General features: G+C 36.0%; 5 protein-coding genes and 1 non-coding gene across 9 annotated transcripts; 4 read left to right on the top strand and 2 right to left on the bottom strand.

Moving 5' to 3' along the window:
- The first annotated feature begins 377 nt into the window (after positions 1-377).
- Positions 378-480, top strand: LOC143535843 (U6 spliceosomal RNA). The gene has a single exon (XR_013135779.1). It is a non-coding gene; the product is annotated as a U6 spliceosomal RNA (small nuclear RNA).
- Positions 481-6928: 6448 nt separating this feature from the next.
- LOC143535810 (uncharacterized) lies at positions 6929-8552 on the top strand. Of its 2 annotated transcripts, none has more exons than XM_077029954.1 (2): positions 6929-7671; positions 7720-8552. In XM_077029954.1, exons 1-2 carry the CDS (start codon positions 7509-7511, stop codon positions 8169-8171), a joined length of 615 nt encoding a protein of 204 aa, XP_076886069.1. In that variant the 5' UTR covers positions 6929-7508; the 3' UTR covers positions 8172-8552. The 2 variants fall into 2 exon arrangements, with proteins under 2 accessions (XP_076886069.1, XP_076886068.1); XM_077029953.1 differs by having other exon boundaries at positions 6929-7680.
- An 801-nt stretch (positions 8553-9353) lies between these two features.
- LOC143535793 (uncharacterized) lies at positions 9354-9977 on the top strand. Its single transcript, XM_077029940.1, has 2 exons — positions 9354-9419; positions 9486-9977. Exons 1-2 carry the CDS (start codon positions 9354-9356, stop codon positions 9975-9977), a joined length of 558 nt encoding a protein of 185 aa, XP_076886055.1.
- A 2154-nt stretch (positions 9978-12131) lies between these two features.
- On the bottom strand, positions 12132-13534 carry LOC143535809 (dolichol-phosphate mannose synthase subunit 3-like). Its single transcript, XM_077029952.1, has 4 exons — positions 13471-13534; positions 12949-13096; positions 12760-12867; positions 12132-12357 (listed from the first exon to the last, which is right to left on the bottom strand). The coding sequence occupies exons 2-4, from the start codon at positions 13048-13050 to the stop codon at positions 12304-12306; spliced, it is 264 nt and encodes an 87-aa protein (XP_076886067.1). The 5' UTR covers positions 13051-13096; positions 13471-13534; the 3' UTR covers positions 12132-12303.
- A 6725-nt stretch (positions 13535-20259) lies between these two features.
- On the top strand, positions 20260-22280 carry LOC143535808 (FHA domain-containing protein FHA2-like). Of its 2 annotated transcripts, none has more exons than XM_077029951.1 (3): positions 20260-20910; positions 21737-21891; positions 22008-22280. In XM_077029951.1, the coding sequence occupies exons 1-3, from the start codon at positions 20352-20354 to the stop codon at positions 22215-22217; spliced, it is 924 nt and encodes a 307-aa protein (XP_076886066.1). In that variant the 5' UTR covers positions 20260-20351; the 3' UTR covers positions 22218-22280. The 2 variants fall into 2 exon arrangements, with proteins under 2 accessions (XP_076886066.1, XP_076886065.1); XM_077029950.1 differs by having other exon boundaries at positions 20260-20928.
- A 636-nt stretch (positions 22281-22916) lies between these two features.
- On the bottom strand, positions 22917-25425 carry LOC143535807 (ethylene-responsive transcription factor-like protein At4g13040). Of its 2 annotated transcripts, none has more exons than XM_077029947.1 (7): positions 24868-25144; positions 24716-24772; positions 24439-24563; positions 24264-24348; positions 23917-24100; positions 23563-23684; positions 22917-23362 (listed from the first exon to the last, which is right to left on the bottom strand). In XM_077029947.1, the coding sequence occupies exons 2-7, from the start codon at positions 24753-24755 to the stop codon at positions 23226-23228; spliced, it is 693 nt and encodes a 230-aa protein (XP_076886062.1). In that variant the 5' UTR covers positions 24756-24772; positions 24868-25144; the 3' UTR covers positions 22917-23225. The 2 variants fall into 2 exon arrangements, with proteins under 2 accessions (XP_076886062.1, XP_076886063.1); XM_077029948.1 differs by lacking the exon at positions 24868-25144 and adding an exon at positions 25378-25425 and having other exon boundaries at positions 22920-23362; positions 23917-24091.
- Between the last annotated feature and the right edge of the window lie 642 nt (positions 25426-26067).

Raw genomic sequence — 26067 nt, 5'->3', positions numbered from 1 at the left:
AGCCAAGTGACTCGCGCTGAATTACGAGTGATTCATTTGTTGATAAAGACATTCTTAATTGAGATGAAATCTTTGTTTACGTTTGTCTTCTATATTATATAGTTGTAAGGCTGGTAAAGTTGTATCTTTATTAATATGGTGGACATTTAAATTGTTTTAGCAGAGTAGATTAACAAAGGAAACAGTTTATAGCAATGGTTATTCATAAACTTTAAGAAGCTTAAGTTTTGTATTTACAAGGTAAAATAGAGTAACAAAAGAAATAAAATGCTTAACTAATTAGTTCATGTGACTAGATAGTGTCTAATGTTCTTCCCACATCGACCAGAAGACAAATCTCTACCTTGTTTATATAGTTTTGGTCGAAGACCAACGTTGTCCCTTCGGGGACATCCGATAAAATTGGAACGATACAGAGAAGATTAGCATGGCCCCTGCGCAAGGATGACACGCACAAATCGAGAAATGGTCCAAATTTTTTTCTTCTCTCCGTTTTCCCGAACCCTGTAATTTTTTGTGCTCCTATAAATCTTCCATCCTTGGAACACTTTGTTGAATCTGTGTACAGTTTTAATCTCACATTTACTAGTTTTTTATGAATTATGCTTGGAATATTGTCTGGTTAAGTTCGATTTCTTTTGTTGATACATAATTTGCTGTAAATACTATCATTTGTAGGTGACTATGTACTTTCTCATGAGCATATTACTAGATATATGATTCTGTTTGAACTTCAGGGGCGTTTGGTTCACCGACTCCAATTTCATTTCATTCCAACGAAGTGAACAAACCAATCACATTTCTAGTTTAGTTGTGTGGCATTGATAAACAATACATTAGATAGTATTTTATATTTATCAATACTATGTGGTACTTAATTGTAATATTCTATCCTATATATTATGACCTTGTAATTGATATTCAGTGAATCAATAATACGCATTATTTCTGTGGTTTATCACAGCCATTCCTTTAACCCTAAAAATTTCTGGCAGCCTCCCTAACCCTACTGCCGTCACAAAACAATCTTCATCTTCCTTTGTTTAACAACCACAGCAGCCACCTTAACTCACATAAATTCGCCTTCAAATTAACTCCTACCATGGGTTTTGGAAAGCAATGATCCACCCATTCTTAGTCACCAACAACTTATTCGGCTATGTTGATGGTACAATTAAATGCCCACCACAGAAGACAGCAGCAACCACCGACACGTCTTCTATGGACAACCCTAGTTACCTGTATTGGATTGCTAATGATGCCCATGTACGCATGGTTATCATCTCAACGATCTCTGAATCATCTTTTCAACATGTTCAAGGTGAAACCTCTCGGGAATTATGGCTCTCGCTAGAGCGTGCTTACGCGCCAAATAACTCCTCCAGGGAATACATCTTAAAAACCCAGTTATTAAAAATCGAGATGAAAGGCGATGAAAGTCCAGCCACTTACCTTAGCCACGCACAAGAGTATGCCACGGCTTTAGCCAATATTAGCGAACCATTCAAAGACAAGGACCTGACCATGTTAGCTATCTCCGGCCTTCGGGATGAATATAATGGTATGAAAGCAACCCTAGTGGCTCGAACACCACCGGTCACCTTCAATGAACTGCACGGTTTAATTAACGACCATGATTACATGATTCAGCGTCATGCTCCACCTACACCTCAGGCTTTCATGGTTTCTACACCAGGCCCAACAAATTTGCCAATCCCTTCCTCCACCGCTTTATTAACATCCTTGCAGCAACAGGCAGCTCAACTTGGGTACCAACTTAACCCACTTATTTCTCAAAATAATAGTCAGCCTCAAGCGTTCTATTCAAATCGTTCTCAAAACAATTATCGTGGAAATTCCCGTGGAAACTCACGTGGTACTAATACCAGGCATCGTGATGATTCCCGTGGTACTGGTGGACAAAACCGCCACCAACAATTCCCCTGGGCATCCACTCAGAACACCGTTTATGGTTATTGTGGCCAGTGTGGTATAAGTCACATACCTGCGCAATGCCCCAATCAGTTCGGTTCTTCGACTCGTGACTCACCTCAGGCGAACTTTGCAGCCTTTTCTGAGAATAGATCAGTAGCAGGCTCAACATGGTGCCCAGACACAGGGTCCAACAGTCATGTCACCCCTGACCTAACAAGTTTGGATACCTCTGAAGCCTACCATGGTAACAACTCCCTTCATGTTGGTGACGGTAATCCTCTTCCTATTTTTCATGTTGGCTCTTCAAAATTCTATTCTCCTACCAAAACTTTTACTTTATCTAATATTCTTCATGTACCCGAAATTAAAAAGAATCTCTTATCTGTTCAACAGTTTTGCATGGATAATAACGTTTTCTTTGAGTTTCACTCTTCTTATTTTGTTGTGAAGGACGAGTCTACACGTTCCATCCTACTCACGGGTCCAAGTAATCAAGGTCTTTATTCGCTCCGTCTTCCTCACTTGAAGTCTCTCCCACATGTCTCCTTCACAGCAACCAAAGCATCCTCTACAACTTGGCATCACCGTCTAGGGCATCGTCATGCACGTGTTTTTCAATCTATTGTTTCTAGTAATTCTTTACCGGTTTCATCAAAATTGTTTCCATCTTTATGTTCTGCTTGTCAAACGGGGAAATCCTCCAAATTGTCTTTGAATCTTTCAACTTTTCGTAGTAATAATATTTTGGATTTGGTTTATTGTGATGTATGGGCCCGGCACCTTGTCTTTCTTTCAATGGCCATAGATTTTTCTTATTATGTGTTGATCATCACTCACGGTATATGTGGATTTACCCCTTAGCACAAAAATCTGATGTTTACTCAAGTTTTAAATCATTTGTCTTAATGGATGAACGTCAATTTAACACTAAACTTAAAAACGTCCAATCTGATTGGGGGGGGGGGTGAATTTCGTAATCTTACACCATTTTTCTCTTCACTCGGCGTTATTCACAGGCACTCGTGTCCCCACACAAGTGAACAAAACGGTATCGTTGAGCGCAGAAACCGTCATGTGGTTGAAACGGGTCTTGCTCTTCTTGCTCATTCCCCACACTCCTCAACGTTTTTGGAACTTTGCTTTCGAAACGGCCGTTTACTTAATAAATCGAATGCCCTCAAGAGCTTATTCTAGAAAGTCACCATTTGAACACGTGTTTAAACGACGTCCTGATTATTCTTTCCTTCGGGCCTTCGGATGTTAATGTTTTCCTTACTTGCGTCCGTACAATCGTCACAAAATGGACTTTCGATCAACCCCGTGTGTTTTCTTAGGGTACAACCCTCTTCATCACGGGTATCGTTGCCTGGACGTACAAACTGATCGTGTATACGTAGCACGCCATGTATGCTTTAACGAGCACCTTTTTCCGTTTACCCCCACCACCAACCCCACCTTAAATGACCAGCCATCTCCATATTTTTCCACATATCCTATTTCTCTTGCTACACCCAACTCCGTCCCACAACCCTCAGCTTGCTCTTTAACCGAACCCTCTAACCAGCCCGCCACTCCTAAACATATACCAAACCAGCCATCTACTTCTGAACCAACACCTATGGCCCCGCCCTCTACACCTTCCAATCCGTCGGTTAGTTCCTCTAGTTCTACCGACTCTTCTTCTTCCACTCCTACTGCATCTTTACAACCTCGTACCCGTCCACCTAACCTACGACAAAATCCCAAAACCACCACTCGCTATGATCCTTCCGCTTATCACACTTCTATTAACTCTTTTGACCCCGTTGAGCCATCCTCTTTTACCGTCGCTAACAAATTACCAGAGTGGCGAAAGGCCATGGCCGAAGAAATTAATGCTCTTGTTCGGAATGGGACGTGGTCTCTTGTACCTTATGTTAAAAATACTAATGTTATTGATTCATAGTGGGTTTACAGGATAAAAAAGGATGAAAATGGGAAGGTCACTCGTTACAAGGCGAGGCTTGTTGCCAAAGGTTTTAACCAAAGACCTGGTGTTGATTTCCAGGAAACATATAGCCCCGTCATCAAAGCCACTACAACAAGAGTACTTTTGTCTCTCGCGGTCACGAACCAATGGTCTCTTCGACAGTTGGACGTTCAAAATGCGTTTCTTCATGGTGATTTAAAAGAAACTGTTTATTTACGCCAGCCATCGGGTTTTGTTGACAAATCCAAATCCGATCATGTTTGCAAATCCGATCATGTTTGCCTGTTACATAAGTCGTTATATGGCCTCAAACAGGCGCCTAGAGCATGGTTCGAACGTCTCTCACAAACTTTGCATTATCTTGGTTTTGTTGGCTCTAAAACCGACACTTCTTTGTTTATCTTAAAAGATCGAGGCACCCTGGTGTACATCCTGGTTTACGTCGATGACATCATCGTTACCGGGAATAATATTGTGGGAATTAATAATGTCATTGAAAAATTGAGTAACTCCTTTGCACTCAAAGATTTGAGGAATTTGAATTATTTTTTGGGCATTGAAATTGTTCCCCATGGCAAAAACCTAATTCTATCTCAGCGCAAATACATCTCTGAGTTGATTGATAAGGCTGGCTTATCTGATTGCAAAAGTGTCTCCTCTCCAATGAGTAGTTCACAGGTACTTACTCTCGCCGATAGCCCCCTACTAGCTGATCCTACAAAATACCGCCGAATGGTAGGTGCTCTTCAATATGTCTCCTTATCGAGACCTGACATTACCTTTGCTGTCAACAAAGTTTGTCAGTTTATGCAGACTCCCACAGAAAATCATTGGTCGGCTGTTAAACGGATTTTGCGCTATCTCAAAGGTACTTCTCATTTTGGTCTTTTTATTCGCCATGATTCCGGTTCTACTCTTCAAGCTTTCACCGATGTGCACTGGCGGACAACTTTGAAAGCGTATTCTGATGCGGATTGGGCCGGCTGTCCAGATGACCGTTGGTCTACGGGGGGGTTTGCTGTTTACCTAGGCTCAAATCTTGTCTCGTGGAATGCTCGAAAACAGCGTACTGTTTCTCGGTCTTCTACCGAATCTGAGTATAAAGCTCTCGCTGACACTGTTGCCGAAATCACCTGGCTCGAGGCACTTTTAAAGGAGCTTGGTATTATCTCAAAAGTTTCGCCTACACTTTGGTGCGATAACTTAGGTGCCACATATCTCTCTGCAAATCCCGTGTTTCATGCTCGCACAAAACATATTGAAGTTGACTATCATTTCGTTCGTGAACTAGTGGCTAAAGGAAAGTTAAAAGTTCGGTTCATTTCTACACATGACCAGATTGCTCATGTGTTTACAAAGCCTCTACCGTCTCAACGGTTCCTATTGTTACGATCCAAGTTGCAGGTCGTTGATAAACAATACATTAGATAGTATTTTATATTTATCAATACTATGTGGTACTTAATTGTAATATTCTATCCTATATATTATGACCTTGTAATTGATATTCAGTGAATCAATAATACGCATTATTTCTGTGGTTTATTAGGCATGTACATATTATACTATTATAGATTGGGAGTATGGTAAACAGTCATGCTATATCTATCAATTACACTACACTTTCAACCTAAATTATGGTACTGAGATGTTTTTATCTATCAACTATACTTTAAATTATGATCATGCCTATTAGTTTTGTAAACTTAAAGCTGTTAGCCTGTTATAGTTTTAAGAGTTTTTGAGGCTATCGTAACTTGTAAATTGTTAGCCATGATGTTAGTAGCTTAGATGGTATTATGCTATGGGTTTGATCATTAGTATATTATGTTAATAAAATAGTTATTGTAATCTCATATATAAGGCATTAGTTATATATGTATAAATCTTAATAACTGAACAAAACATGTTAGTAGGCCAACTAACACATCTGATCTATTTCAAGCTTTATTAACATTACACAGTTTGACCCTTTAAACAGTTTGAATTCTATAATAGTATTATAGTGATGCGGGAGGTTGAATAAAGTATACACTTTGGGCGATTTTCAATCTATTTAAGAACTCCAACCATTGACCTGTTGTATTGATATTTAATTATTTTGATCAGACTCGTTTGAGATTAAACGTAAATAAATCGACCAAGTTAAAAAAGAGCAAAATGTTGGAAAGCAGGCCTAAGAACACGAAACAAATCTTTTTGTTTGTTATAATTCTTGACACGGGCACACTAATTACATACCGCTGACCATCTATATATACTAATTAACTTCCTAAACAAACTAAGACTCAAACTCCTACTTTCTAGATATTCAAACTAATAAGATAAACATAAACCACTAAACCGATAAATCTAAACATTCAAACTATTAACTTTCAACAGAAAACACAGACTGAGTTGCATTTGCATCAACAGTGAGGTGCTTTTTAAAACCTTAATGCTACCTAATAAGAAAAAATTCTCATAACATGAGGTGGAAATGGCCCAGAAATCATTTATCTCACTTATTAGCAAAACTCGAGTAGTTATAATAAAGGTCAAGAATTGGATTTGAAGAGATGATGCTAGCCGAAGCTACCTTTTGAAGAGAGTCGGGCAATGAGCTTAAAAGTATCCGAAACAAAGTTGAAATAGATCGCGTTTGATATGAAAGTGATTTGTGTTTTACTCCAGCTCTAAGCATTTGCATAGGTGTAAATTGTAATATTTGATTAATCTAAATTTGTACAGGGCAAATGAAGGAAAGATTTCTGACCAAGTTGCAAACTTCTGTTCAATGTAACATGTATTTCAATGATAATGAAAATTACATTCATTAAACCCTTAAAATGGACATTAAAGGTGTTTGACTAATCCTTTTCTCTTTAAATGACAATAAACCTGGAGAAATCTGCATTTTGTCTCTCTGGTTTATATTCACATTCGATGGGTTTACCCCTGAAAAAGATTTTGCGAAGTTTGGGCCCTTGTGTTTCTCCGGCGGGTTCCTCTGACTCCTACCATCAGTTGACCTGTCGTTGACCGTTAATGTCGAAGGGTAATATAGTCTTTAACCTATTTACACACCCCTGATTCAATAAAACCCCCGATTTAAGGTTTTTTTTCCCAAACACCCAAATACAAACCAACCGTTCGAACATTGAACCCCTAATTTTTCCGATCACCGTTAAAATCAAACGTCACCTGCACACATCGCAATGTCGACCTCGTATTCTATTAGGCCGGACAGTGAGTATTGTGACCCGTACGACCTATATGGTAAGGTTTTACTGTTTGCTCAACATTTTCGTTTTTTTGCTTGATTGTTGTTAACGGGTTGAATGTTGTTATAGGTGAAAATTATTCACATGCGTTCACCATAAAACTTTTCCATGGAGGGTATTTCGCTACCGAGGGGCAGCGAAGATACGAAGGGGGGAAGATCACTTACGTTGATGAAGTTCAAGTTTCTGAATTTTGTAAAAGTTTGTTGCTTGGAATACTTTGTAAGTTACAATATGGTTGTGGTACAGCTTGTTGTTTTCATTACAAACATCCGCTTATTAGTTTGGACTTGGGTTTAAAGCCGTTGGTTGAAGATTATCATTTTCAAGATCTTTGTGATATGATTAGAGGTAGTGATGGTATAGGTACTCACATTGTTGAGATTTTTGTAGAACATGGTAGGACTAGTGGTACTGAAATTGTGGTCTATGATTCTGGATTTGTACCTGGTTTTGGTTTTGAAAGTGTTCATGAAGTGAGTGATCAAAGTGTCCATGAAGTGAGTGGTGAAAGTGTCCATGAAGTGGGTGGTGAAAGTGTTGATGAAGTAGGTGGTGAAAATATTGATGAAGAGAGTGCTGAAAATAGTTCTAGTGAGGAAGATGATGACAGTTATAATAGTGATCGATCAGATGAAAGTGATCCTGAATATACGGCTGCCTTTCAAACACCCTTGGAGGATGTAGAAGTTGACATGAGGTTGTATAAAGCTATTGTAGATTTTGATGTGGTAGAAGCAGCAGCTGATCATATTAGTGATGATGATGGTTTAAATCCTTGCATGGATACCTATGAGAGCTCTGATGATGAGCGCTTGAGTGTCTTGAATAGTATGCTAAGAAAGTTCAAGGGTAAGGAAAGGAATAATGATGATGAGTGTCCATTTTATGTTGATCAGTTAATACCATTAAAGGAAACATTGAATGAAATGGTTAAGAGTTATGCTATTCATGCTAGAAGAGATTTGTATATCAAGAAGAATGATCCTTTAAGTTTAGGGTGATTTGTTTGGGGACCAATCCAAATTTGGTTACTGGTGAGGGGTCAAATGTGTCAAGTCAGGAAAAGTTGAAGGTAAAAAAAAGGGAAATGAAACCCACTTGCCCTTGGACGCTGCACATCTCAAGACAAACTGTTGAGGATAATTGGTGTGTGAAGGCCATTCCCAGAAAACACGACTGTCTAAGAAGTAGAACAATTGGTTTGTACACAATGTCTACTATTGCCAAAGAGATTGAGGTTGAGCTACAAACCACCCCCAACTTATCTGCCAAGGAATTGAAGGCCAAATTCCAGCAGATGCATCAAGTACAACTTTCTGAATCCAAGATGAGAAGAGCAAAGACAATAGCCTTGCAAAGGAAGGATGGTGACCACACCAAACAATACACCCATTTAGAAGGATATATGTGTGTTATGCTGCTTTGGTTAAAGGATTTAAATTGCTTGGTAGAGAACTTCTTGGGTTGGAGGGTTGTTTTATGAAAGGGAAATACCCCGGACAGATTTTGACTACTGTCGGGACGGACGGTAACAATTGCTTGTATCCTGTTGCCTTTGCAATAGTGGAAGCCGAATGCATAGACTCATGGAAATGGTTCTTAGATCTCCTTGGATATGATCTTGACTTGCCTCATGATGCCAATTTTACTTTCATAAGTGACCGACAAAAGGTATGTACACGTAGGATATATTTGTAATAGGCTAACTCATGTACACTAATTATGGTGATTTGACTGTTGTAGGGGCTTATTCAAGCAGTTGAGAGTGTTTTCCCTAGGACGGAGCATCGGTTTTGTTGTAGACACATCCATGAGAACTTGAGGCAAACCTGGATGGGAGATTTGTATAAAGGCTTGTTTTATAGGGCAGCATCGGCCACTTCTGTCCCCTACTTCAACATGGAAATGGAGGAGATTAAGAAAACAAATCTTGATATGTTTCTCTGGCTTAGTGAGATCCCAGCAGCAAGATGGTCAAGATCACATTTTTCAGGAAGGGCAAAAAGTGATATGTTGCTGAACAACCTTTGTGAATCTTTCAACAAGCAACTTGTTGGAGCAAGAGACAAGCCGATCATTACATGCTTGGAGTATATTAGAGAGTATTTGACCATGAGGATTGTGACTTTGAAGAAGATGTAAGCCACTGCAAGGGGCCCATTAACACCGCAAGCAACAAAAGCATGGATGAAATCCAAACAGAAGCAAGCAAATTGACGGTTATGATGGTTGATGATGTGACTTACCAGGTATGAAAATTTGCATGACTATGATATTACAATCAATCTTTTGTTAATATGCAAATATGTTCATAGGTTAAAAGTCTGAGAAGTCAATGTGTGGTTAATGTGGGGGATAGAACTTGCACATGCAGGAGATGGGACTTGACAGGTATGCCATGCAAACATGTTGTGGCAGCCCTATATAACATGATAGAAAACAACATGTATGTCGGTCCATTGGAGAAGTGGGTTGATGAAGCTTACTGGTTAGACACTTGGAAGAAGGTGTATACTCACCAAATCAGGCCCATACCAGGCCCTGATATGTGGACACCCTCAAATTGCCCAACAATAATAACTCCTCCTAAACATCATACTCAGATTGGCAGACCGAAGAAGAGCAGGAAGAAGGCACTAGGTGAGAAGAAGAAATTGGCAGCTAGCAAGAAGAGGAAGATGAAGATTGAAGAGGTTCAGGAAGTGTTTTCTGCAGTAGGAAGACTTACCAGGTTGGGGCATGAAAAAAGTTGTGGAAGATGTGGAGGTTACGGACACAACATCAGAACTTGCAGGGCACCAATTTAACAATAATGATGTCAACCATAAAGTTGTGTTTAAGTTAGATTGATGGTGTGTGTTTGAGACTATTTAAGACTTTTGTTTGAACTTTCTGGTACCATGGCATGGTTTGTGTTTGAAACAATTTAAGACTTGTAGCATGTGTGTTTGATTTGGGACATGATGGTTTGTATGCTATGTTTGATTTGGGACATGATGGTTTGTATGCTATTTTGACAGTATTTTGTTTAATGCTTTTAAAACTAGTAGCATGTAGGCAAATAATGCAAACATTACAATAGATTTAATCATGTCAAATTAAAGTACAATTCAAATGCAAACAATACTAGAAACCAACTACAATGTTACTTTCAATGACAATCATCATTTGACCAGTCAGAGTCCCACACTGGATCATCTTCATATGGATCATGATAGTAATCTTCTTCCGGCTCACTGGTGTACTTGAAAGCTGCTTTCACAACCTCATGGTCATAATCATCACCAGGATCCATTTCATGTTCTTCACTTGTTCTAAATAAGTCATCTTCTTGCACTAAATAAGCCATCAACTCATCTTCACCCAATTGATATTCCTTGTCTTCCATTTGACTTTTGTCTTGGTCAAACTAAACATTCTGATTATCCTTCCCTAACTCAACATTCTCAGTTTCATCATGGCTGCAACATGACTGATAATGTGGAACACAAATTTAAAGTAAATATATGAAACAAGAAACTCTAAACATTTAACATAAACTACAATAACAACAAAGATTACATTATCCAATACTAAAAGTACAATGTTAACAACTAATCAATAAACACAAACATAAACAAAGAACAAAAACCAACTAATTCCTAGCAACATCTTCAAGCTTGTTACTTCTTTGGTTTTAATTCTTGCAAAATCATCTTTCTTGTTCATCATCTTCACAATTGCTTGAATTACCTTTTCACAACTAGGGCATGTGGGATCATCAGCCCATTTTAGCCATCCACAACTCCCCTTCTGTAACAGACTAAATATATCAACAAACAAACAACCCTAATTCGATTCATAATTCACAGATTAATTACCCCTAAAATTGACCTAAGCAACACGACAGACCAAATAAATCATCGATTAACAGACTAGAACCCTAATTCGTGAGTAATTAAAACTTACACAGCACAAGAATCGACGCCCCGGGTTTGCATCGGTCCTGGATATCCGGTAACATGTCGCGGCACCACATGAACATCTCACACAAAGCTCATCTGCACGGCAAGGCTTGGAAGGTGAACCCGAGGAGAATTGACTTGACTTGGATTGAGACATCCGTCAATCGGGTCGCCGGATAATGTCGTTCAATTACAGGTTGAGAGAATCGCCGGAGATGGTAACATAAAGGGAAAGAGGGTAGATCGAGTAGTTATAAACGAATTAGGGGTAATAAAGTAATTTCCTTTTTTTAACGGGTCAACTGATGGTAGGAGTCAAAGGAACCCGCCGGAGAAACACAGGGGCCCAAACTTCGCAAAATCTTTTTCAGGGGTAAACCCATCGAATGTGAATATAAACCAGGGAGACAAAATGCAGATTTCTCATAAACCTGAGGTTTAATACAGTTACTAACTGGTTGGACTTTCTCAACTCGTAGTTTTTCGTATCTTTCTCTATCAAATTACTAAAGACTTTAAAACCGGCTCGGTATGAAACTTCAAACCGACCATGTAAATCAAACCGTTTGTTTATACATTTTGAATTTTCAGTCAATCCGGTTCAGTGGGTTGCATCATAACCGGCTAGCCAAAACAAAGGCAGCTCAAGAGTACTGAACCACACGAAATCACGAATTATGTAATCTGTACCAGATATCAGTGCAGTCAATATCAGTGGTATCTCGGTTATCGGTCGATATTCACGATATTTTAATGCTTTAAGTGTTAAAAACCAAAGTTTAATGAAGTTAATTAATTGGACTTTCTCAACTTGTAGTGATGCAGGAAAATCTCCATTGACTTTTATTTCTGTTATTTTTTTTCGTACCTATCACACCAGTTATGTAGTCGGTTCCAGGTCTAATTTGTCTGACCGAATTTAACAACACTGATATTAATTGTAAGTCCTAATATATTTAAATTTAAACGATGTGCTTAAATCACACAAGAAATCAACCAACAGAACGGTGTTCCATGAATTTGCTTTGTTTCGTTTTACAATGATTGTTAAAGCCGCAATACTTAAATCCGTATACATGTAAGTTCTAACTCAACTTTATCGAACATATAGTAATGTGCATAACGACAAACAGGAGATGATATAACTCAAATCAGAATTCAAAAATCAGATACACAAAAGTAACAAGTGTCAATCAGAACCTACCCCATTATGCTTCAAGAATTGCTTTGCTTCAATTACATCCTGCAAAAAGACCAACATAAGTTCATACAGTTGACCCTTTAAGTCAAAGTCACAGTATCACAACAATTAAAATGCACTAGAAAAGATACATAATACATTTTATAGTTTCTGTTCATTTTAAAGCAGATTAATAAAATGATAAAAACTGGAAACAGTTATCACATTGGTTAAAAATTTGAACATGACTAAAATAAAACGGGTCAAACAGATATATTTCAAATGCTTACGGCGTGTTAACTTTTTAAATGAACAAATAGTTTGACCCATTTTACATGTTTCACTTGACCCGTTTGATATAAAAGATAACCCAAATCAACTCATTTCTAATCAAACGCATTAAATGCACTAATGGCGAACTTGAAGCGAAAAATAGAAAACTTTACTAGCATAAAGATAAAATACCTGCTGCAACAGGACTGCTTCGTGAGGGCAAGTTGGAAATCGCATCAAACCAACTCCAACCATTAGAAGCCCATAGCATCCTAACGACACAATGAAGTACAGGGGCAACTGTTTCAAAATATATCACAAAAACAAACGTTAGCACTTAGCAGACAATAAATAATATTCAAAACAAATAAACTCACTCACCAACCAAGTATGACTTTGTGGAATCATCGCAGTCTGCAATAAACTGATCCATACGGCGGTTATAGCCACCAAAAATGTCACAATCTTCACGATATGTTTCATTTGCTATTCACAGAAACTGTTAACCACACACTTGCAGTAATTTATTCTGTAACATTATAACATGACATTATTAATCAGAAGCTCTGATTCTGAAACCACAGAATTAGTGTTGTAAATAAACCGAATGAACGCAAACGTTCGTTTAACTTTAATCAAACTGTATTGAGGTTAAAGAAATAAAAATGAATCTGTAAACGAACATAAGCAACTTAATTAAAATCAAATAAATTTAAACAAAAACAGTTATAGATTATTTTGCCATCAGGTGGGACGGATATACCGTTGAATATATTTTTCACGGTCCCTATTATTACGATACACAAATTAAGGACTCAAAGCCCTTGCGCATTTTCCCAAACATCATTTGGCAAAATTAGCACAATGTAATTAGCAATTAACACACGAGATCGTAACGATTACCTTGATGCGAATAAACTGAGTTGAAGCTTAGGGTTTTTAGAAAGGAAAGATGAATTATTGGTGTTGACGCTTTCAGCTGCCAAGATCTTAAAGAGTGTTTTGCAATCTTGTTACTTTGGATTGGATGCTGATCTGATTTTGTGTTTTGTTTAGAGCATCGTTAAGGTTTATAACCATCTAGGGTTTTCTTATTCGGGTTGATCCAACAACCCACCCAATTCAATACGGTTTTGTTGTTTCATTACCAGCCCAGCCCAACTTATCTAAAGGATGAGCTCGGGATGATACTGGTATCGATCTCAAATTTTAAAAATATATGATATCGGTACCGGTATTAAATGCAAAATTCAGGAAATTCTATACGCTTAAACAACAAATATTAGTCTGTGTAGTGCAAAGACATAAATGACTTATGTAATAGTCTTGACAGAGAACTATTTTATGTGACATATTAGTGAAGGGAAATATTTATTATAAACAGGAACATGACGTTTAAATTTATATTTGGTTTGTTGTTGTTTTTTAAATTTCATTATATATGTGATTATAAATAGGAATATGATGTGATCCGTGTTGCTATTCTAAGGCGACAAATGAGATATCGAGTTTTGATAGATAATATTGTCAACGGGTACCTAGCTTTGCACTCGTATTGTATTTTTCTATAAGGGTGGGCGGAGCGCTCAACCCAGTCTCTATGAGCTCGATAGGGGTCGTGAGCTCGCTTGTGGTGTGGGTGCCGTGACCGTTGTAAAATGGTATTATACTTTAGGGGGAGTGCCCCTCCCATCCTACGGGAGTAAGGGATGAGACTCATCATCACTATAGTTCGTTATTGTGACTTGCTTTATTTGTAAAAATGTTAAGTGCTAACCTAATATCTAAGTACATAATTTGGTGTTGTGCGAAGTGCGAACATGTGATTCTATGAGTTAGTTGCTTATTCTTTTAGTTAACATAGTGAATTGCTTACTATAGAATTATAAGCTTACCATATGCTTACTTATTTGTTCTTTTTTCTTAATTTATTCATGTAAAATCAAAATCGAAAATAAGAATATGATCAATGAAGAATGTTTAAAAAGTAGTCTAGAAGTGAGTCATAAAAAAGACCATTAATAAGTATCACAACAATCACATAAGGTGATGAGCAAAATGTCAGCACTAAGTTTATTATAGACAACCCAAATCTCGAAAAGAGAAAAAGGATAACAATGAAATCCGTAAAAAGGCAACCAAAAATTGAACATCTACTTAAGGCATGATGGTTGAGCCAAGTGATAACAATAGATGACAAAATAGCGCGTTAAAGCTTGTGTGTTTGTAAAACTGATTTATATAATCTCGCTTAACGTTTGTTAAAACTTAGACGTCCAAAAAGTTGAGCAGGTTAACGTAAGTTTGGTTTAAAAAGATTGTTTAAAAAAAACATGCCAAACGGTTTTGGTTATAGTAAGTATTTTTACTTTTTATGCTAGTTACCGACTAAGACTACTAGGAGATAGTCATGATGTAGGCGACTAGGGAGATGGTGGGGAAGGTGACAATCACCACAATTTAGTTTACAAATAAAGCCTCAATGGATTTGGTGTGGTGATAAGATGTCTTCAGTCTATCTCAAATTAAGGGTTCAAGTCCTACAGAATACTCGTATAATATAGTTTATACGAGAATTTGCATATATATATATATGATTGATTTCTTTTGAGAACCGTTTTGAGCTTTAAGAACTCGAAAGAACTCAACGTAACAATTTTTTTTGAATTTTTTTTACACATGTGTAATACGTAAGTGTAAGTAATGTACAAAAAATTACCGTAATTTTTTACACACTGAATCGACTTATTACACATGTGTAACTAACATTTAAACTTGTGTAATTATCAAAAATACTTATTCTCTCTCTTGATTCATTTTTTAATAAAATTTAATCTCAGCCACATATTCAAACTCATTTAATTAAATGTGTTGTCCAAAATTGAGTTCTTAAAATTCGTATAACTCATCAAGTTCTCAAAATATCTATCCCCTATATATATATATATATGTTTAAGTTCAAAAAAAAAATCAAATTATTGCAAGAAATGACAGAAATGAATATGAGCCACTAGTTTTATTTTAGGTTTTAATTATTTAAAAATAAATAAATAAATGTAAATGCAACAATAAATGCACTCCCTCTCTCCAATTAATACAACTAATATAACCATAATAAATATCTCTAATTAATATATCTAACTAATTTAACTATAATAATTAAAAAGATAAAAACACTACTTTAGTTTTATTTTTCATTTGCACATTCTTCATTTTATTTAACATAACTACAATTTATTCATATAATACTATATTTTTAATTATTAAAAAAATAATTTCCACTCAATATATTAGCATATATCAACGTATTTAAGTTCAATAAATATACAACCTATATAAAGTTATATAACCTACACTTGTTTTGAGCAATAAAAAAGTACAACATACAAAAAGCATATAACTTACATATGTAATTCGACATCAACAATTATACAAACTACACAAAGATACACATACCCTACACATGCGTAGGTCATATGTTTTTCGTATGTAAGCTACATGTTTTCTTATTCTTAGAACAAGTGTAGGTTATATGTTTTTGTGTAGGTTTTATATTTTTTATTGAAATTTAATGCAACCATGTGTAAGATAGTTTTTTGTATTATTCATCACAGTGTAACTACGTGTTGATGGATATTGATATGTTGAATTTGAAGAAATTGGTTTTTAAAAGAAATTAATGTATGAATAAATTGTATTTGTGTAAGATAAAATTTTCGTGTGTAGGTTATATATTTTTTGTGTGTAGGTTATATGTTTTCGTGTGCGTGTGTATTTTATTGATGATGAATTTTTTGTGTAGGTTAAATGTTTTTCGTGTGTAGGTTATATGTTGTCGTATTCTTGGAACAAGTGTAGATTATACGCTTTTGTGTAGGTTGTATGTTTTTTGTTGATATCTAATGCAAACACATGTAAAATTGTTTTTTGGTATTATTTATCATAATGTAAGTATGTGTTGATGGATATTATTATATTGAGTTGAAAGAAATTAATTTTTGATAGAAAGAAATTTTAATGTATGAATAAATTTTACTTGTGTAGGATAAAAATTCAAGAAACAAAAAGTAAGTTATAAAAATAAATGAGTTCTTAATATTTTCTAGTTATAATAATTTAATTAGTTATATTAATTAAATAAATAAGTATTATGGTTTATTAGTTATATTAATTGAATAAATAGAATAATTAATAGTTTCTTTATTTAGCTTTAGCATTTAAAACTTAAAACAAAACTAGTGGTCCATATTCATTTCTTACATTTCTTGCAATAATATCATTTCTCTCTTGAACATATATATATATATGTATATATATATATATGTATATATATATATATGTATATATATATATATATATATTTGTCAAATAAACAAATTTACAAATCTAACTATCTATATAATTGTCTACCATAAAATCATATGTGTCGCTCTCAGGTTTTCCCCCATCCTCTAAAGCCACCAGATTGCTTGATTTATAAATGGAAGTTTCTCATGCATTTAACCCGAATTCGCGGGCATGGGTTTTACCAAACCCGGATTGTAACACCCCAACCCGGAACAGCTGGCGTGTCACTATTACAGATATCAAAACAAAATTCGAAGAAGCCTAAGTCAAATTAAATTTACTCAAATAACCGAAAAATAGATAGTCTTTTAAAAGAAAATCTTGAACTTCATTATTCTCTCTCATTTTCCCCGAGTCCCGGATTACCTGAAAACAAAATAAGAAAAACAAAACAAGAAAATACGGCTGAGCCAAAAATTGCCCAGTAACGGAAAGAAAAATAGTATAGGTAAGGACAGACATAAGAAAATAAATATACGGGCTTCAATTTAAACTCGAAACCAACCTTTTTACCGAAACATATACTTAATAAAATTCGGAGGTATGATCCGACACTTGGCCAGAACATAATCAAACGCATACGAAAGCATATTAGAAACATATCATAACATATACACATCAAACCACGTGACTACACATATCAATAACTCAAAGTCACGTGAAACGGAAGCACCCACGAGCCAAAACAGAATAGATTGGTACACAGCTAGCTAGTCCATGCACCTATGAGATGGTGAGTGTGGCATACACCCATTATTCCATCTCCACACAACAAACGCAAACTCAGAGCTAAGATCGATCTATACCCCTCTAGGGGCCAAAGTGCTACGTAAGCACTAGCTAGAGACGCCGTGAACTTTTATTACGCACTGTCACGATAAGTGCATGCCGTTGACACCCATACGACATTCCAGACATGCTCGGGTGACAGAGTACAAAAGCTAATTTCATATAACTAAACATATTCAAAAGGAAACATGCAATAAAGAGTACAAGAATTAAGGTCTATTGCATGCGACAAAATCATTATAAAACATAATATACCAAATAAGCCAAACTCAAACAATAACTAAAAGTTAACAAAAGGTCCACACTACAAAGTGACGGACACCAAGTATAAAATGGAATATAACCAATACTACGAGTAAGTGAAAACAGAAACCGTACCTTAGTTTAGCAAATCAAAACAATTAAGTCATCTTTAACTAGTATGAGCACCTACAATTTAATTAATTATCGACTTAGACTTACTAACTTATGTTACCCTGTTTTACTCGTGATTAAATTAGTTCCGGCGATGGAGATATTTAGAAATCTTTATGATCTATGTATTGCTTTTAAATAAAAAGAGACTTCCATTCAATACATATATAAAGAAATTAACCGTTGACTAATCGTTTACCAAAATTCATAATTCAAATAGTTATTTACTCTCAACTAATATTCTAATTTACTAACCATTATAATACATATATATATTTCAAGTTCATCTTGCTTAACAATATGAATATAAAGGTTTTATATGTATATGCATAGTATACTAGAATATGTTGTCTGCAACACACATGGTTGAACAAAATATGGGTTTAGCTTTAAAGTATTATGGTTCTACGTGGAAATTTTTTTGTGAAACAGCCAGCCAAGTCGAAAAAGAAAACAATACAAAGCAGATGAACAAATCGAACTCTATTAGTATCCAAAAATAAAACGTTTTAATCGCCGGAACAAAACGAAATCACGTAAGTAGGATTATGAAGCCAAAATATATGAAATAATTCTTACTTCAGTAGCGGAATAGCGGACCGAAACAAGATTATGATAGTTGTCGCACGGCCACGACAACTTGAAACGAACGATTGCAGTATGATGGTTAGGGATGGGCAAATTCGGGACTGGTACCGGTTGGTACCGGTACCGATTTGGTACCGTCGGTACCGAATCGGTACCAACGTTTTGAGTTTCGGTACCGGTATTTCCCGAAATTTCCCGAAATTTTACCTTAAATACCGGTACCGTCCCGGTCCCGTCCCGGTACCGTACCGGTACCGGTACCGAACCGAATATTTCGGTACTGGTACCGGTACCAAGAATCCGCGAAATTCGGGACCGGGACCGGTCGGTAGCGGTACGGTCGCGATCTCATCCCTGATGATGGTGGTGGTGTAAGATGGTTACGATGGTGGTTGCAGGAAGCGGCGCGCAAATCCGCAATATGATTGCATATAGTGTTTTCGTGAGTTATTTTTTTTTAGCCTAACAAGTAACAAGGGTTATATAACTGACTTGATATCTTCGTGATCCCGTCTTCTCCAATAGTTAGTTGTAGAGGATGAGGTTGGAGAATTTAAATTTCATTCAAAATCTTCTATTAAAACAAAGTGATATTGGATTCTACGTTAAAGTTGATGCCCTATTTTATTAACTTAATATTTGTTGGTCTACATTCTATCCATTCAAATTTCAATTATCCACTCAGAATATTATATATTAACTCTAAGGAAAACAAACAGTAACATATGTGTTTATTATTATCATTATCATCAAGTAAAATTACGGGTATTACACGGATAGTCTTTAAATGAGTTATAACATCTCATTTATTTGTAAAACTATTTCATAATTAAATAATAATTTTCACGGGTCATTAGTCTCACCAAACCCGGATAACCCTTAAACGGGTTATAACATCTCATTTATTTGTAAAATAACCCCTTAATCATTAAAAAAATAATTTTCACAGGTTATGGTCTTACCAAACTCTAATAAACCTCAAATGGGTTATAAGAACTCATTTATTGATAAACATTTTCATTATCAAACCCTAATTTAGTTTATCTATTTTACATGTTCTCCGTTGATGGTCTATCATCTCCATCGTCGGTTAACTTCCGATACTACCCACCATTGTCAACTACATCAACACCCATTTTTTCATTAGACAAATATTTGTGTTCATGTTTGTACATTGAAAATAATCAACATGCTCGTGTTCGTTTATGTTTGTTCGTTAAAAACTTAAAAAACCTAAACATCTCAACTGATAAAACCCAAACGTTAAAAAATATAATAACAAACTAATATATATGTATTAAATTAAAACAGAACTACGTTATCAAATAAAATAAATGATCATAAAATAACAAAATGATTAAAAACAAAACTTTAAATAAACTCCCGTAACACGAGAGGATCAAACTAGTTTAATGGTATATTTTTGTTCAATCTTTTTTTCCTCCGTATAATTTTTTCCTGGATCCATAGAAATGGATGCATATGCACACCTCCATAATAATATTTCATTTTGTATAATGAATGAAAAAAGAATGAAAATATTAAAAACTGAAACCATAAAACAAATCCACCCCCAAAAAACAAAATTTCCCCCAATTTCCAATCTCCGATCAAACCCTAACCCTAACCATAACCAGTAACCAACCATGGCAGCAACCACGACGGACGTAGAAGCCGGATTCGCAAAGCTCCAAGGCGAAGACTTCGAATACTACATGCAAACCTACTCCATCATCCTCGGCCGCAACTCCAAGAAATCCACCGTCGACGTCGACCTCTCCTCCCTCGGCGGCGGCATGAACATCTCCCGCCACCACGCCCGCATCTTCTACGACTTTCAACGCCGCCGCTTCAACCTCGACATCCTCGGCAAAAACGGATGCTTCGTCGAAGGCGTCCTTCACCTCCCCGGCAACCCTCCCGTCAAACTAGACTCACAAGACCTCCTGCAGATCGGTGATAAGGAGTTTTATTTCCTCTTACCCGTTAGGAGTATCCTCGGTGGACCGGTTTCGGTCCCGCGGGGTTTGAATTATCATTCGGTTTTGCCGCCGTTGTCCGGGAGGGGTTCGGGCGGGAAGAGGAGGAGTGTGAGTGAGTTTGAGGATGGGTTTGATGATGATGATGATGTGGAGGATGATGTTCTGGGTGGGAAGAAGATGAGGAGAGGCGATGTTGCGGCGTACGGTGGGGCTTCGGGCTTCGGTGGGAAATCGCATTCTGGTTGGTTGTTTTATTTGTTGTATTATGTTTTGAAATTATGCATTAGAATAGTCTTGTAATTACCTGTAGGGCTGTTCACGAGTCGAGCAAAGGTAGGTTTGAGCTCAAGCTCGATTAAACGAGTCAGCTCAGCTAGGCCTGAACTTGGGACGAGTTTGGCTCGGTTACAAAAATGAGCCAACTCAGCTCAGGTTGTTTCAAATCAGGTTTTTTAGCTAGTTTTATTCGAGTTTTTTGAACAGCTCTAATTAACTGATTATAACCAAGTACATGGTTTATAATAGTAATTGGATTAAGAGCTATTATATTTGAAAATGATCGTGAGACTAGGTGGTTAATGGTTAAAGCAGTATTAACGGTTGCATGAAAAAGAAATGAGAACAAGTTTGTTATCAAATATCAAAAGTTATACAAACATTACCACCCGCTGGTGCATTTGGATTTTTGAGGACTTGAAATGAGGCAGTTTTCGAAAAGACTCGTATTATTGAGGAGATAAAAAACAGGGAAAATATGGATGAACTAGACTAGGATATGTAGTGCAGGTTCAATATGTAAAGTTGGATTGAGGTGTGTCTCTTTTGTTTGTCCCGGACTTGGCGTCTTGCTTTGCTAATTTGCTTTATAGGAGTTTTTAGTAACCAAAACCCTAAGCTCAATTGAAGTGACTGGCACGTCAACTATTGGCTTAAATGAAATAGAAAATGTAACTAGATTATTAAGGTTGTCAAAATAACTAATGTGAATGCCTTAAGTCTCAACTGTACCTTAAATAATTGTGTTTTTTCTTTTCTTTTTGTGATTGTAGATAAGAAAGAGGGAAGAATAAGAGTTGACCGGGAATCTGATAACCAGCAGCTGTTACAATTAGAAGAGAAAGATGTAGTGTCATCTGTAGCTACTGTGCTTTCTGATCTTTGTGGTCCTGGTGAATGGATGCCATTGGAGAAACTTCATACAGAGGTAACCCACTGACCATTAGCTTAGGTCAAATGGTCAAACACATCGGCTATAAAACTGTTTTGTACATAACTGTTGTGGATAACACTGCTAACATTTGTTTTCAATATGGGGAGCAGTTGTTGGAGTTATATGGCAATGTATGGCACCATAGTCGGGTTCGAAGGTATCTGACTTGTGATGATAGTTCGGGGTCTGAAGCTCAGGGCAAACCGTGGGCCAGGCTACTTATGTTGTTGAGGAAATACCCTGAACATTTTGTGATTAATACTAGATCTAGAGGCCGTGTTACACTCGAGTTTGTGTCACTTGTTTCACTCCTTTCGTGAAGTGGCTTGATATTTAGGAGATGATGTCTAGTTTGTACTCTGGTATTGTACTTTAACTAAGAAGCTTTTAGCCATTTGTTTTGCTTCAATATATTGTCAAAATGTTAAATCTTTAGCATGTGTTTACTAATTTTCTTTGCTTCAAGAAAGCAAGCAAATTTAATCTATTAGTTATAACAATCGGGCCATTCTTTAATCTTTAAGTTACAACAGGTTTGGTTGATTTCTTTTGAACCTGTATAGTGAAGCGACTTGGACTGTTCGTTGATTTCTTTTGAACCTGTATAGTGAAGCGACTTGGATCAACAGTCCTGTTATAAAAGCACTGGTTATACAATATAAGCAGGCTTGAATATAGACCGAGCAAACCCAAACGAGGGCTTGTTTTTGATCCTTTGTTTAGCATCGACTGAACAAACATGAATACTTAAAATTTGGATTTCCTTGTTCGTGGTCGTCATTAAGATGTGTCATTTGTTATTATTAGCTTCATTCATTAATATTTTAAATGAACATAAACAAACGTAAACGAACGAAAATGAAAGAACATAAATGAAGATAGTAAACAAAAGTAAATACTAGTAACTAGTTAATAGATCTAGATGACTCTGTAAAACAGCACAAAAGAAACAACATGTATAATGAACATAAGTGAATGTTCGCACAAGTGTAAGGGATTGACTGGGATATATGTTCATTTTGTTCTATTAAGGGTACAATAAAGTTTGTTCATAATCGTTGATTCAATAGATACAAACATAAACGAACTTTTTTCGAAAGGTTCCCTGAATGATAATAATTATAAGCAGATTTAAATCATTTTTTATTTTGTGATCCTCAAGAAAACTCAAGGCACTAAATGATTCAAACCAAGTACTTGATAGTTGCCATGTCATTTTAGTGACATGCTGCTAGGGTGTGCGTGTGCATTCTAACATAACACTTGCTAAAATCAGGCTAAAGATTATAATGATTTAATAACATGTATCGCAACAATAACAATTTTAATTATAAGGAACCCGACATCTCTGCATCTTCAGATCCTGAGGAGTTTTTTCCTCCTTGATCCACCTTCATTTTCGGGTCACCATTGTTCTGTGACAGTTGCTCAAACTTCATTCGGGAGCTCACCCTTCTCTGATGTTCTGAGGAAAAAAAAGTACTTTTCATTTTCAATACATATTTATTAAATAAATAAAGAATGGTTGACATTATAAGCCAATATGTTTGGCTCCTGAAATGTCAAAAAATCTTGCTCAAAACTCTTAATTTTCATTAATTTTTATATTGTTTTTCCATTTATTCCAAAATTCTAAAAGAAAAGATGAAGATAAAGTCAAATTACTTTTGCTGTTGATTGCTGACCGAGTCATGGTTAAGAAATCATCCCAACTCAGTTTACTGAGTTCGTCCTTCTCTTTAACCGTGAGCTCAAAGTTGGGTTCTCTACCACACATGAAAGCCGCCCTATATGAACATGAAAACAAAATGAGTGGGTCGGTCAGGTTGGGTGACAGGTCAAAACAGTAGAGTTATACGTGTGCAATTTTTTAAAATTACAGGTAACTTTAATGTGCCAAGTGATATACTTTTAATGCATACTTATCATTTATCAACCCGTTTGACCTGTTTAGTTTTTAGTTAACGAGTTGACGCATTTAATAAGAAAATGGTAAAATATTGTGATGCAAATAAATACCTGTCATACAAACAAGCAGCTTCTTGTTGGGAGCCAACTGTACCTAAATGGATTTGTTTTTTGTCCACTTTAATGGCAGCTTGCCATTTCATGTTCTTATAATATACCCCTCTCATTAGGCAAGGCTCTTGGTTCTCAAAATGTTTTCTTCTGTGTCGTTTCCGCCTTTTGAACACTGAAATAGCTACAAACTTAAATGGTCAAAAAAAGTTAAAAAATCACCATTTGTATAACATCAAATTGTGGGGTTTGATCACAAAAACAGTCTTTTACACAAACATATGCAGCAAGTTTCTAACTTTTATTTCCTTACACTATAAAAGGCTATCAAAGATAGAGAGATAGACCTGGATGCTGAATGGGCTGCTTATTTGATGAGCTCGATTCATTGACATTTGAAGACTCGGGTTCTTCAGATTTTGTTTTCTCCTGCTAAAAACACAAATAACATGAATATATAACAACATATTATTGTTATTACACAAATGTGATATGAATATAAAAAGCTATTATTATTATTACCTCTGCAGACCGGCTAATGTCAACCGAGGGTGTTGGAGGCACGCTGACATGTCGAGTCTTGTGGGCCCAACTTGGAGGTTGCCCGTTTTCAAATGAAGGTATAAAATCTAGAGGAGGACTACGCCCTGATACAGATACCATATATAGTACAAAAATAGCATTAAAAAATATGTCCATTAACAAGAATCATAAGATAAGCAACATATACTAAGTTTCAACTGATTAACAATCAGGATATCTTTATCATATAACAAGTAACACAAGTATGAAAATGTACCATAAAGCTTGATCAATCTTTGTCGACGAATGCTCACCATAACTTCCAACCACAAATCTAAACCATTCAATGAAAAAATGTTCTCAATAAAATGTTCACATATATCAAAAAACAAAATTCAAGTAACCATGAAAACCTGTTACAAAACTTACATGTCCCACCAATACCCTGCTAACCAATGAGATCAGCTAAAACACAAGTCAACCCCCTTAAAGGTTACTACTTACATGAATCAATCTTGTATACAAAAGACACATGTTTTCTTTAAGGACCAAATATGAGTTAAAATATAAGATGCACAATTAAAACTTATTACAGAAAACATGACTATATGTTTTAAGTCAACCCCACTAAAGGTGACAAAAATCTTGTAATCATGTTCCTGATTCAAACACCCCAAATGGGGAAAAAGTTCAAATCACTGAACTTGCACAGACCCTACACAAAATCATAACCTAAGTTAAACAAACATATGAAAAAAAATCAAGAAATCAAACACAAATGGTGTTGATAACATTTAAGTCAACCCACAAACCTACCACCTTTAATAAACGAATGGTTGATAAAAACCCAAGTCTTAATATTTAATAAACCATACTTACAAAACAATAAAAAAAATCCCAGTAAGATTTAAAAAGTGAAAGAATATGTGATGTATATACCTAAAAAGTTGGAAGATGAACTGGGGTTATAAATTATGATCTGGATGGTAGTGAGAGAAAATTAGGATATAGATATATTGATATATATATATATATATATAATGTAGATAGAGAGAGGGAGTTGGTCATGCATCTACCACCTTTTGTTTTTATTTCACATCTCATTATATGTTATTTATGTTTTATTGTGTTATGAGGGTCCTAATTAAGGAGGTAGTTCTAATGATAGATCATTTCTAACTTACTAGCTCTAATATTTAATTTTGAGGTCATAGGTTTTCTTTGTAAATTACCAAACTACCCTTGATGATAAGTTTGAACCCATAATCGATCGAAAGAAGCGGGAATGAGCGTGGGTCGATTCGATTATGGACCAAAATCAGGCCTATAATCGATGTTTGGTGTGGGAAAAACAAATTAGTTACAATAATTTGTTTTTCGTCGACATAGGTTTGTCTATAGGTAGTGTTTAGTACGCATAAATGACATGTAAAATGGAATAAATCATTATTAGGAAATGAAAAAGGGTGATTGGTTGGTCAATGGAATAAAATCAAACATTACACAAAGAATCACATTCCATCAAAATCATTCATCCCGACCCCTTCCCGATTTTCCATTTCATTCCTCTTTCAACTTAGTTTCTCGACACCACCGCCACTGTCGTCACCACCACCGCCACCACCTGAA

This window comes from Bidens hawaiensis, unplaced genomic scaffold (assembly GCF_021521415.1).
Source record: "Bidens hawaiensis isolate Kalapana, Puna unplaced genomic scaffold, B.hawaiensis_p1.1 tig00010636_1, whole genome shotgun sequence".
In the NCBI taxonomy this organism is placed as follows: Eukaryota; Viridiplantae; Streptophyta; class Magnoliopsida; order Asterales; family Asteraceae; genus Bidens; species Bidens hawaiensis.
The sequence above is the reverse complement of the archived record's forward strand: the minus strand, read 5'-3'. Positions and strand labels throughout refer to the sequence as shown.